At 48.3% G+C, this 12,709-nt stretch overlaps 1 protein-coding gene across 1 annotated transcript in view; it reads right to left on the minus strand.

Annotated features, from left to right (window-relative positions):
* MAP3K15 (mitogen-activated protein kinase kinase kinase 15) overlaps positions 1 to 12,709 on the minus strand; it is a gene marked incomplete at both ends in the record, with an annotated part of 71,416 nt that overhangs the window by 5,241 nt on the left and 53,466 nt on the right. The window contains 4 exons of the mRNA XM_080652296.1: positions 428 to 617; positions 1,221 to 1,377; positions 2,655 to 2,838; positions 10,346 to 10,503. Of these exons, the coding sequence (XP_080508422.1) occupies positions 428 to 617; positions 1,221 to 1,377; positions 2,655 to 2,838; positions 10,346 to 10,503 (689 nt within the window). The remainder of the gene's footprint in view (positions 1 to 427; positions 618 to 1,220; positions 1,378 to 2,654; positions 2,839 to 10,345; positions 10,504 to 12,709) is intronic.

Genomic DNA, 12,709 nt, shown 5'->3' on the forward strand with positions numbered 1-12,709 from the left:
TTTTAAGACCCGGCCTTGAACAAGGCTTTTTCAAAAGGGACAGAGTGGGGCAGTGGCCTCTTCCTGAAAGGACCTTTCCTTATCTAAAATAAATTTTCTCCCTAAACTGGCTGCTCTAGAGCAGGGGCAAGGGCTCAGAGCTCCTGGGCTTTGTGCTGTCATTTGGCTTATTTGCCACCAGGGGGCATCATAGACCCATGCATGGCCGGATTCAATGCAGTGTTAGGCAAATGGTTTCAGCAGTTTCTCCACGCACCCCCCGCCCTCCCCGCCCTCCCCGCCCTTGTATTTTCTTTTGTTTTGTTGGAGGGATGGACATTGGGAAATACTTATGGTGATTATTATAACTGCAAATGTTCCAGGGTAGCAGGAACCTCAGTCCCATTGGATCTCTCTGGGACTTGGACACACTCCCCCCAGCCTATACCTGGACCAAGTACTCCTGCAGGTTGGAAGCCAACAGGTCCTGCCCATCCCAGAGGATTTTGTATAGGATGGCACGACACTCCTGGTCCTGGTGCAGCAGGAAGAGACCCGGGTCCCTGTCCTCAGGGTTCAAGGCTGCATTCTGGTCTGCTGCCCTCTGGTCGTCCGTGATCCAGCTCTCATCCCGAACCCTATGGACAAACACAGGTGACAAACAACCCCTGTGTCCTGAGCAAAGCTGGTATTCTAGGACCCCATGGGGAAGGGACTAAGAGGTGACTCTGCAGTGTCACCTTCAAGAAGATAAAATTACAGGAGGCAGGCTGATGGAGGAGAGATGCAGTGTGTTTTCTCTCTTAGCAGCAGTGTTGGGAGAGGGAGGGTAAAAGAGGAAGGAAGACTGAAGGGAGAGGAGGGAGTTAAAGGGATAATGAGGGGCAACTGGGGAGGCAGAGGAAGAGGAGGGGGGTTAAAGGGATAATGAGGGGCAACTGGGGAGGCAGAAGGGGCAAGGGAAGAGGGGGCGGGAGAAGAGGGCAAGAGACCAGAGAGAAGGGGACAAGGAAAGGAGGAAGGGAGATATAGGAGGGGAAAGACCAGTTAGAGAACACACTGCCCTCCCCTTGCATTGTTGACCCCCCTGCCACCCGACAGATTCAGCAGAAAGAAACAAAAGCCCTTCAAGTCCATCTGATTTTGACCCAGTAGGTATTTTGTAACCACCCCGCCCCTCCACCACCCCATGAATGAGCAGCCCTCACAGGCCCACTGCAGAAGGACAGGGCAGACAGTACCTGAGCAGGTTGCAGAGCCCAGGCATGGGCTCCCAGGCATTCTCTAACCTGTTGGGCTGGGCGTCCAACTCCAGGGGGCCAGGGGTTCGTTCTCTGCTGCTAGAGCCCACAGATTCCCCCAATATGCCCAGGGTCAAGGCAGTGACCTGGGAACCCGCTGTGTGGGGCAAACATAAAAGGGCAGAGGCTCAGAGAGGTAGGGGTAGGGTTAGAGAGGGAGTGTGCAAAAGGTAGGACTCAGAGACTGAGGAGAGACACAGGGAGGATGCTGTGGGGGTCAGAAAAGAATGCTGGAAAGAAAGCTCAAAGAGGGAGGATGGGAGCTCAGAGATGGAGGATGCTGCTGGGGAGGCTCAGAGAGGGACAATACTAAGGTGGGAGACTCAGGAAAAATTCTGGGGAAAGGATCAGAGGGAACTTGCATGTAGGGTGGGGAGTGCTCAGAGAGGGAGGATGGTGATGGGGAGGCTGAGAGAGAGACAATACTAAGGTTGGAGACTCAGGAAAAAACACTGGGGAAAGGACCAGGGGAAGTTGCTGGGGGGGGGGGGGAGGGCAGTGCTACTCAGAGAGGAAGAAGGGGGAGCTAGAAAAGGATGGAGGCTGGGGCTCAGCAAGGGAGAATGTTTGTGGAGGCTCTGAGAGGGAGGCAGTAGGCTGGGAGAGTTGCCCACTCAGAGAAAAATGGCGAGTCTCAGAGAGGACCCATGCTTGGGCTTGCTAAGACTGTGCTGCTCTAACTGCAAACAAATACCCAAGGATCCTGGTGAAATGTATCTTCTGCTTCAGCAGGTCTGTGATGGGCCTAGGGCTCTGGGTTCTAACCAGCCCATGGGAAAACACTGATGTAGCTAGTTATTCTCTGGGAGCAAGGTGCTGAGACACTCTGCCCTGCAGTCAGACCCCATCTACACCAGGGAAAAGAGAACAAGGGGCTTCTTTTGCAGGGGTTACTCTTAGGTCATTGCCAGCAGGACTTATTGCCCTAGAACGGGTCACTTGGCTATAATGAGCCGTGGGCTGCCAGACAGCCACTGTAGGCAAACTCCTCTGACATGCCCTTTAATCAAGGTCAGGAGCCATGTAAGGGAGTAATAGGCCAGGCTCCAAAAACGAAACACCAGGCCCTGCAGGTGGGGAAGACACAAAAACCCAGCTAGGGCCCCTCTGGCTTCCCTCCTTGGCACAATCCCCAAAAAGACTTTAACAAGGTGGGTGGCATCGCTGTCACCTGTGGGGCTCCCTGCGTCCTTGTCAGGAAATCACATTCATTGGCTCCTGTTTGGACAACCCCACACCTGCTGCACCACCCCCATGATTCTTCTACGAAAATAGGCAGTGTGGCTCACTTAGCACTCTGGAGAGCTGGCACTCTTTGAGAAACAGAGAACCCAGGGGCCCAGGGGGTCACACAACTGTCCTAGTAGGCCTCACCTGATGGCTTGAAAGCAATTCGGGTCTTCTTGCCCTTGTTCACCTGCCTTAAGAAATCCTTTTTGAGCAGGTCAGCGGCAGTGGCACGTTTGTGGGGCTCAGGCTCAAAACAGGATAAAAGGAAGGCTCTGGCTTCAGCTGAAAGGACTTTTGGAATCTCAGGGTGGATCTTAAACAACCCCACCTGCATTTTGAGGGAGAAGTGACCGATGTGACAGTGAGGCCTCGGGGAAAACAAATGTATACACCTTTAATACAAAGCTCCCAACCTATTATCCTGAGGGGCTGGGGATGGATGAAGTACAGCAGCCTCAAGGATTGGTACCCGTGTCCAAGCCACAATGACCTCTTGGAACTTTGCCCAGCAGACTGTGGAGGAAATGATGCTGGGGCAGTTTCAGAGCCTAGGCCTTAGGAGACTTTGGGGCTTCTGTTGCAGTCCCCTCAGAGCCCTGAGACCACTATGCTGGGGCAGTGACCGGCAAACTCATTAGTCAGCAGAGCCAAATATCCACAGTACAACGATTGAAATTTCTTTTGAGAGCCAAATTTTTTAAACTTAAACTTCTTCTAACGCTACTTCTTCAAGATAGACTCGCCCAGGCTGTGGTATTTTGTGGAAGAGCCACACTCAAGGGGCCAAAGAGCCGCAGTTTGCCGACCACGGTGCTGGGGGAATATCCAGGGTGAAGGGCCATGTGGACGAAGGCCTCCAAAAGCATCCTGCCCCAGCCAAGCCAGCACATGATTGAGCCTGGGTAAGACCGGAGGAAGAGCCAATGGTTAGCCCACAGAATCATGGGAAATATAAAGTGGTTGTTTTTAGCTTCTATAGTTTTGGGGTGGTTTGTTACACAGAAGATACATAAGATGAGGCTGGGACGGTAGCCTGCAGCAGGATGCTCTAACCGAGGGGGCTCAAAGGTATCTGTGGTCTGTTCCCTGATGCACAGGATCCCCAAAGGACGGCCCACTCACCTTTAAGTGCATTCACAGCCCCAATCCTCCACCTCCAGCTGCAAACCATGTGCAGACCATGGAGGCTGGTACCTCATGGCCCACATCCTTATCCCCCTGGGGTACAACTGGCCGAAGGAGGGGCACTGCCCTTTCCTCTTCAGGCTCCCACTTTTGGCCAGCTCATCCTTGTCCTGCTAAAGACTCTCTGTCCCTGTGGCCTGGAGGAGAGCAGGAGTTGGGGCTGAGCTGTCACGTCAATGTGACATGAGAATGCTTCCACAAGTCCTGCTCATCCATCTTGCATAACGGTGCCTATCAGGGGTGACTCCCCTTAGAGGACTTTTTTGTCTTAAAAGTTCATAATCTTCCCTGCATCTTTTTAGAGCCCACCTGACAAGCCCTGGGTGTAAGCCCTTCTGGACTCCAGATCCACCCCATTCCCAGCTCCTTGGCATCCCTGGGCGGGGGGGTGGGGGGGCCTGGCCTGGCCTCCCTTGCTCCCCTAAGTGAGATCTGGATGAAGTCCCTTGACCAGGGTGCAGTAACCATCTCTGATGTCCTGCTCATTGTGGGCTGGAGAGTTTGGGTTGGGGGAGAGGGAGTGGGAAATTACTAACCAACGGGGATAAGGGTTCAGTTAAGTAAGATGAGAAAGTTCTAGAGAATTGCTGTACAACATCATACCTGGAGTCAACAAAACTGTACTGTGCACTTAAAAGTCTGTTAAGGAGTAGATCTCACGTTAAGTGCTCTTACCACAATAAAGTAAAATACTGAAAATAAGTTTTGGATTTTGAGAACACTAAAGCTGGATGGAATTCGAACCCCAAGATCTGAAATGCAGGGTGCATTACAGTTAGCATTCTTTACCTGAGAGGTGGAGACATGAGGGCACTAGGGGGGGCGGCGGGCAGAACCAGAGACAAAAATTCAGACAAAGAACCCAAAGTAAGGGGTGGCTTGTCACCTGGGTCGCAGAAAGAAAAGAGCAAACATGGGTGACACCCTGGCACCCTGTAAGTACAGTACTTTTAAGGGTGCTTTGCTGTTAACTCAAAGGTCCTGTTTTAGTTTTGCAGTGCTGCCATAACCAAGTACTACGAAGTGGGTGGTTTAAAAACAGAAATCTAGTCTCATAGTTCTGGAGGCTAAAAGTCTGAAGTCAAGATGTCATCACAGCCAAGCTCGCTCTCTGAAGGCTCTAGGGGAGAACCCTGCCTTCTTCTTCCCAGTTTCTGGTGGTGGCTGGCAGTGCTCGGTGTTCCTTGGCTTGCAGACGCATCACTCCAATTTCTGCCTCCACTCTCACAAGACCTTCTCTCTGTGTCTCTTCACATCATCTTTGCTCTGTGCCCAAATTTCCACTTTTTATAAAGACACCAGTCATATAAGATTAGTCCCATATAATTGATCCCATTTTAACTTGATTACCTCTGTAAAGACTATTTCCAAATAAGGTCACATTCTGAGGTACTAGGGATTAGATGTTTAATACACCCCCCTTTTTTTTTTTTGGAGGATACAATTAAATCCTTAATAGTCACTTTTGGGGAAAACAGATCCTTTTGTTTTAGACACTACCCAGAAGTTTCTTGAAAATTTCCTGAAGGATTCTAGAGATACCAGAAATAATTTCTACAGCCTTTGCAAACACAGGGGACGTTATTTAATAGTAGCTTTCTAGATAGGAAAAGATGGCTACGTAGGTAAATGCCTGTACTCACCGCCTCCCATAACCCACATCAGAATTATAAAATACAGAACAACCATCATTCAGAACCACCTGAAAGGTGGCTGAATGGAAGTCCTACAACTAGAGAAGTAAATAAGAAAGCACACTGAGACTGGTAGGAAGGCAGAGGTACAGGGCAGGCTGGTCCAACACCCACATATGATGCTTTTTTAATCAGGAGGGAGATGGTCTCTGTGGAGACAGACCCTGAGGAACAAGGGGCCCCAGCCCCACACCAGAGCCCCCCCATCCCAGGGTTCCAGAGCTTGGAATAAAAGTACCCGTTAACTACAGGCTGTAAAAACCAGCGGGGATTAAGGCTTGGTGACACCAAGGCTTCCAGGTGTTCCTTTTAAAGGGCTGGTGCATGAACTGAACTTACAAGGTCCTGCCTCCTAAGCTCTAGTATCAGGGTGAGGCTCTAGGGGACCCACACACATACGGGGAGGAACTGGACTGTCTCGCATTGGGGCAGGAAACCAAGGGGCAGCTTTCTCACAGACAGGGGTACTCCAGGGGTCACTGTTCCTGTGCTGGGACCTACCCCATCATAGAGCTGACTGGAAGCCATATCTGTTTGCTCCTTCTCTGCCTAGTGATTCCCTGAGACCCCACCACATCTAATTTTCAGCCCCACCCAACCTGCTTGCAGTGGCTTTGGCTTATGAATGGTCTATCCTTATTTAGGCTTCAGACTTTGCTAAAATCTCTTAAACAAGCATGCCCCCAAACCTATCAATAGAAGGCCCAAGACCTGGCACCAGCACCAGCCTGCCTTGCTTCACAGGTAAGCCTCGCCTGGGCACCTCCAAGCCCATGACAAATAGCTCCTGCAGGGTGGACCCAGGCAGTGGCTGACTTTGCACCTCCCTGGAAGCCCTAGAGCCATTGCACCTGGTGGACTTCAGACCATAGCATATTACAACTCTATACATCCATAAGCGACACACTCAAGGGGCAAATTCAGTGAGCACCAAAGCCCCACTGAAGCAAGTCCTGCTCCATAGGGGTGTTTCCTGCATAGCAGCTCTCCCACTATAGCTGCAGCTGGTCGTCACAGCCAATTAGCTTGGAGGTCAACTCCTTCCAGTGACGCCAACACAATCAAGGCTCAACTATAAGACTATGCACACAGCCCACACAAGGGACACACCTTGAGTGCCCAGCTCAGATGACTGGGGAGGCTGATCCACTGGGCCCTACAGGACACCTACCACACAAGGCCACTCTACCAATTCCAGGAGACATAGCAGCTCTACCTAATAACAGAAACAAACACAGAGAAGCAGCCAAAATGCTGAGACAACGAAACATGTCACAAATGAAAGAAATAGAAGCAAGCAAACTACTGGATGCAGAGTTCAAAACCATGGCTATAAGGTTACTCAAGGATCTTCATGAAATTTTCAAGGATCTCAGTGAGACTGTCAAAGACATGAAAAAGGACCAGTCAGGAATTAAGCATACATTAACTGAAATAAAGAATAATTTACAGGGATTCAATAGTAGAGGATTCTGAGAATCAAATCAATGATTTGGAATCTGAGGAAGCAAAAAACACCCAATCAGAAGAGCAAAAAGAAAAAGAAGAATCCCAAAATAGGAAGAAAGTGTAAGGAGCCTCTGGAGCAACCTCAAGCATACCAACATCCAAATTATGGGGGTGCCAGAAGGAGACGAGAGAGAGCAAGATATTGAAAACTTATCTGAAGAAATGACAGAAAACTTCCCTCCCTGATGAAAGAAATGAACTTACATGTCCAGGAAGTGCAGAGAGTGTCAAACAAGAGGAACCCAAAGAGGCCCACACCAAAACACATCATAATCAAAATGCCAAGGGCTAAAGTCAAAATCTTTATGTGTGTGTGTGTGTGTGTGTATTTTATTGATTTTTTACAGAGAGGAAGGGAGAGGGATAGAGAGCTAGAAACATCGATGAGAGAGAAACATCGATCAGCTGCCTCCTGCACACTCCCTACTGGGTATGTGCCCGCAACCAAGGTACATGCCCTTGACTGGAATCAAACCTGGGACCCTTGAGTCCGCAGGCTGACGCTCTATCCACTGAGCCAAACCGGTTAGGGCTAAAGACAAAATCTTAAAAGAAGCAAGAGAAAAGCAGTTAGTTACCTACAAGGGAGCACCCATACGAATGGACTGTCAGCTGATTTCTCAACAGAAACTTTGTGGGCCAGGAGGGAGTGGCAAGAAATATTCAAGATGATGAATAGCAAGGACTTACAACCATGATTACTTTACCCAGCAAAGCTCTCATTTAGAATTGAGGGTCAGATAAAGAGCTTCACCAACAAGGAAGAGGTGGAGGTGGAGGAGGAGGAGGAGAAGGAAAAGGAGGAGGAGGGATTAAAAATATGAACAATAAAATGGCAATGCATATCTATCAACAATTGAATCTAAAAATCAAAATAAACAAATAAGAAATCTAATGAATAAAATAAACTGGTGAATAAAATAGAATCAGAGGCATGGAAGCAATAGACTGATGAATCTCAGAGGGAAGGGGGGAAGTGGGGTGGGAAGAGATTAACCAAAGATCTTACCTATGGACACAGGCAGTAGCGTGGTGAAGGCCTGGGGCGGATTGGGAACCAGGTGGAGGGGGGCAATGGGGGGAGGGAAAGAGGGACATCTGTAATACTCTCAACAATAAAGATTTAAAAGAAAAAAAGAAAAAATATTTGCCTTCACACCTTTAAAAAGAATAGTAGCTATCTAGTTTGCAATGAAAACTGACCTTACGTGCCAACCTAGAAACCTCAATATATTTTCAAAAACTTTGTATAGATAATTAGCTAACCTCCTCCCTCTTCTTCTTAAAGAGTACCCTTCAGCATTTCATGTAATACTGGTTTGGTGGTGATGAACTCCTTTAGCTTTTCCTTGTTTGTGAAGCTCTTTAACTGACCCTCAATTCTAAATGAGAGCTTTGTTGGATAGAGTAATCTTGGTTGTAGGTCCTTGCTATTCATCACTTTGAATATTTCTTGCCACTCCCTTCATGTCCTATGTATGAACTGAGCAAGTCACAGCCTCCAGACAGGTTTTTTGAGTGTTGCAGGAATTTGGATGATCAGAAAGCAGCCAGCCATGGCTCTTGGGTGGACCCTGATGTTTTTCTCAGCACCAGCTACTATTTATTCCAAGGCCTGTGACTGAAGCAGCAGGTAAGATCTTCAGTGGCTCTACCATGGATAGGCATGAAAGGGCTGGGGAAGGTCTCTGTTGTCCTCCAGTCCTGGTGTTCAGGATCTTAATGGGACTGTAGGTGCCAAAGGATACTCATTGACTTGAGTTCTTGGATTTGGAGCTTCCTGACAGTTGCTGGGAGGGTGGGAAGCTCTGATAACCTTCTGCAGGGGGCTGGTCTGAGGAAAGCAGCCACAGCACCTGCAGTACCATGAGCTGGACTCAGCTCATGGGCACAAAGCTGTACTCATGCCTTTCAGTTCTTTCTAGCAAAGAGGCTGAGCTGGAGGCCTGGCAGAGATGAATAGCAAGGACCTACAATAGCAAGGTAGGCTGAGAAGTAGGAAGGAAGAAATCACATTCTGGAATCACATTCCATCGAGCTGCTTTCATGCTCTGTAACTTCATTGTCCATAAGTAGTAGCCATTTTACCTTTTGCGACCCCCCCAGTTCCTTCTTAGCCTTGGGACAAACAAAAAAGCCCAACAGAAGGTCAGTGCTAGTAACGGACTCTTAAAGCTATAGCCCTCTTCATCTGTTCCGAGTGTACATGGAACCACAAGCCACAGACCTGACCTTGGACACACAGAGCTGTCCTGGCATCAGCTTTCCTTGGAGTCTCCATCAATCATGTCTCTTCCTCAAGGGAGCATGCCCAGTGGTAAAACCCTACCCACAGTGGCCAATGATCCTATGTAGGCCTTCATGCACATGGGTTGCTCTTCCTGTTAGCCCTGGGAGGGTTTTATTTATTTATTAATTTTTAAAATTACTTCTAGGAGGGTTTTTAGAACAACAAAGGAAACATCACTGGATACCCAAAGTTCCACCTTTTCCAAACCCACTGAGAAACCTGTTCTCCACAGACACTGACCCATGTGGCCTTTGAGCTTTACCCAGTATAGGGGTAAATACAGATTCCAAATAAGAGGCTTAATTCTCCCCACTAAAAATAAGGGAAGAGGCACTCCTCTTTTCTTAGAGCATTTACTTCAGAAAACTTGTTAGTTCTCTGACTCTTTGAGACGTATGTCAATATTTTAAAAAGCTAAGTTAAGCCTCTTTCCAGAAATGTCTTTCTGAAGGACCCATGAGCCATCTCTTTGAATGTCATCAGCGAGGAAGATGATGCCCCTATCTAGGAGCATAGGAGGATAGGAGCCCAACTTCAGTGACACCTCACTCCAAAGCTACCTCATGTATTAAAGGTCTGAGTTATTTTTCCTTTGGGTGAAGCCCATTAGCTAACAGATGGTCACCCCAACAAATCTCAGGTAAGCTATTATGACCAATGGTGTTGTCCAGTCCTTGCACCTGAGAACTAGTTAGCTTTTTCTCTTGAGAACATGGAAATGGTTGTACTGCTTGGCTCAATAAAAAGATGACAGTTTTTTTCTGTCTTAGCAGATTGCCTATGACGCACATCCCACTTTGGTTGAATGCTTATTCAATGACTAGAGGCCCGGTGCACGAAATTTGTGCACAGGTAGGGTCCCTAGGCCTGGCCAGCAATCAGGGCTGATTGGGGCCTTCCTACTGCAGGCCAGGGCCTCCCTTCCCTGGCTGCCCCCTTCCTTCATGCTGCGCTGCCCCCTGGTGGTTAGTACACATCATAGCAAGCAATCAGTCTCCCGGTTGAACTCCCACGGGGACAATTTGCATATCAGGCTTTTCTATATATAGATAAGACTGTATCCTTTCTCTTCTATCTTTGTAGAGAGGTTTCTGAATTAGGAGATTTTAATTATATTTCCCTAACACCAGCAACTTAAATCACTAAACATTTCTTACTTTGTACATTGCTACTTGAGGATCACCAAGTTCATAGAATGGAGGCTTGCCAGTTGCCATCTCAATGACGGTGCAGCCCAGGGACCAGATATCAGCCGCAGACCCGTAACCGAGAAGTCCATGATCAATAATCTCAGGTGCCATGTACTGCAGAGTGCCTACTGGAAAAAAAGAAAACAAACATTGTGGGCACCCTATTGCTTCAAAATGAAGCAGACCATTAGTAAACAAGTATGTGAACATTAACATGTTAATAGCAGATGGGGCCTGGTCTCAAGCATAAATGATGTGGTTGCATCTTTTAACCAGAGACATGCAACATGCTTTCCATGTTGAGAGAAGATTGCTCAGCCCCTTGGAAAATAAATGGGCCCAATTCAATAAGCACATATTAATGCGTGCCAGATAGAGGGATACCAAAATGTAAGAAACACAGTGCTGGACCTTTGGCAGCTGCCTAGTGAAGAAGACAGACATCATGATAATGGTGATGATGATGGTGGTGGCTGTAAAAATGGCAAAATGTAGTAAGTACTATAACAGGTGCCTGGTTCGAGCCAGAGAAAACTATTGCTGGGTCAATTTAGGTTGCTGAGAAGTAAAGGCCAAGACAGGATTAGATATATGAGAGGAGAACTGTTGGGGAGAGTATATATGAAGGATAAAGGGGCGGGGGGGAACAGGATGGATGGGAAGGGGGAGCTGTCAGACTACAATGAAGGTCTGAGGCCTGGGAAAGGAGAAGATGAAGGAAGAATTGGGTAGGAAGGGTCTCAAATGGCACAGCAGCTCGCAGCTCCAGCCATGCCAGCGGGGAGTCCAAAAGTTGCCTACTGTAAGTGTCCCACATTGGTTCTAGTAACCCCACCATGCTGAGTCACTGGCTAGGAATAGTCAGGGTAAAACATGAGCATGCCATGAACATGGTGGCAGATCCAAAGCGGCAGCAGCTGGGGCTGCCAGTGTACCAGACTCCTGCTGTAAAGGTCATGGAGGTAGACAAAGGGATTGGGAGGACTTCTAAGCAAGGGGAAGAACTTGAGCAAAGGTCCATGGATGTGAAGTCTAGGGTGAGTCCAGGGAGCTACAAGTGATGCCTTACACAGGGCAGGGGTGGGAAGAATGAAGGAGGCAATGGCCAGGGCCCAACCCAATGGCAAGCTGTATATTCCAAAGGCTCTGGCTATGGACTTTTTCCTGTGGCCCATGAGCCACCATAGGGAAGGTGGTGATCAGACAGGTAGAAGAAGGGGCCAGCTACTGAAGGACTGTTGCACATATAGGAACAGGGAGGGCATCAAGGGTTCTGGCAGTCAAATCCTGGAAAATTTGCTTTCCTTAAAGCTGGCTTCCAAAAGGGCTTCATATCTTCCCTACATGCACTCCCCCTGATTTGTGCCCACACACTGCTCACCTGGCCAGCCATGGCTCTCAGGTACCTGAGAAGGGTGCCGAGTTCCAAACAAAATGATCAGTAGATCCACAGATACTGATCCAGGGGCCTCCTACCCAGATCAAGGGGTTCAAAGGGTTGAAATAGTAGAGACTGAAGGTAGGGGGTGTTGACAACAACTTCTTTAGAGAGAACTGTGCTGGGAGCTCTACCCTCTCTCATTCAAGGAATTGTGGAAAGACTGTCTTCAGAAGGGTGTGGGCCCATAGTGACTCAAACAAGTCAGCATAAATCACACTTGAAAGGAGGCTACATGGGTTAGCATCTTCCATGGGCTCCTAAAGGTAATGTTAGAGTGCAAAGTTTCAAAATTTAATAATATAATGAACAGAAATGAGAAGTAAGGTGCAGTTTCCCAAGGACTCAGGGGCCACCCCAGTTTCCCTGCCCAAGGGATGGGCCTGGTGGAAGGGGGCCCCACTTCCTCCTACACAAAGTCTTTTCAGGCTCATTGGAGGCCCACTCAGAGTTTCATATGCATGTGTGTCTCCTGCAGGTAAGCTGCACAGATAGCTGGTTCCCATGGGAACGAAGCAGCTTAGAGAAACTGTGGGAGACCATAGGGTCTGCAGTTATCTTCATGCCCTTCTCACAGCAGGTGAAAGGTGCATGAACCCTAGATATCAGATGTGAGACCCATTTTAGAAATAATGTTTTAGGGTCTTTTAAAAAGGAATCCTGCCCAAAGGCAGTCCTGGATCCCTCAGCAGGAAGAGAGAGAGAGAGATTAATATAATGTAAGGGGTAAAAGACTGGGGGGGCAGGGTACAGTCATCTCAAGGACAGGCCCCTAAACATGGCATGGGAGCTATATTCAGAAGGACCCAGCCAGAAAGTGTTAATAGTAATAGCACACAAAGCCAGCCTAGATCAGTGCGAACCAAGTGAAAAGCTGTGGCCCTTTCCTCTTC

Source organism: Plecotus auritus (assembly GCF_963455305.1).
Source record: "Plecotus auritus genome assembly, chromosome: X".
In the NCBI taxonomy this organism is placed as follows: Eukaryota; Metazoa; Chordata; class Mammalia; order Chiroptera; family Vespertilionidae; genus Plecotus; species Plecotus auritus.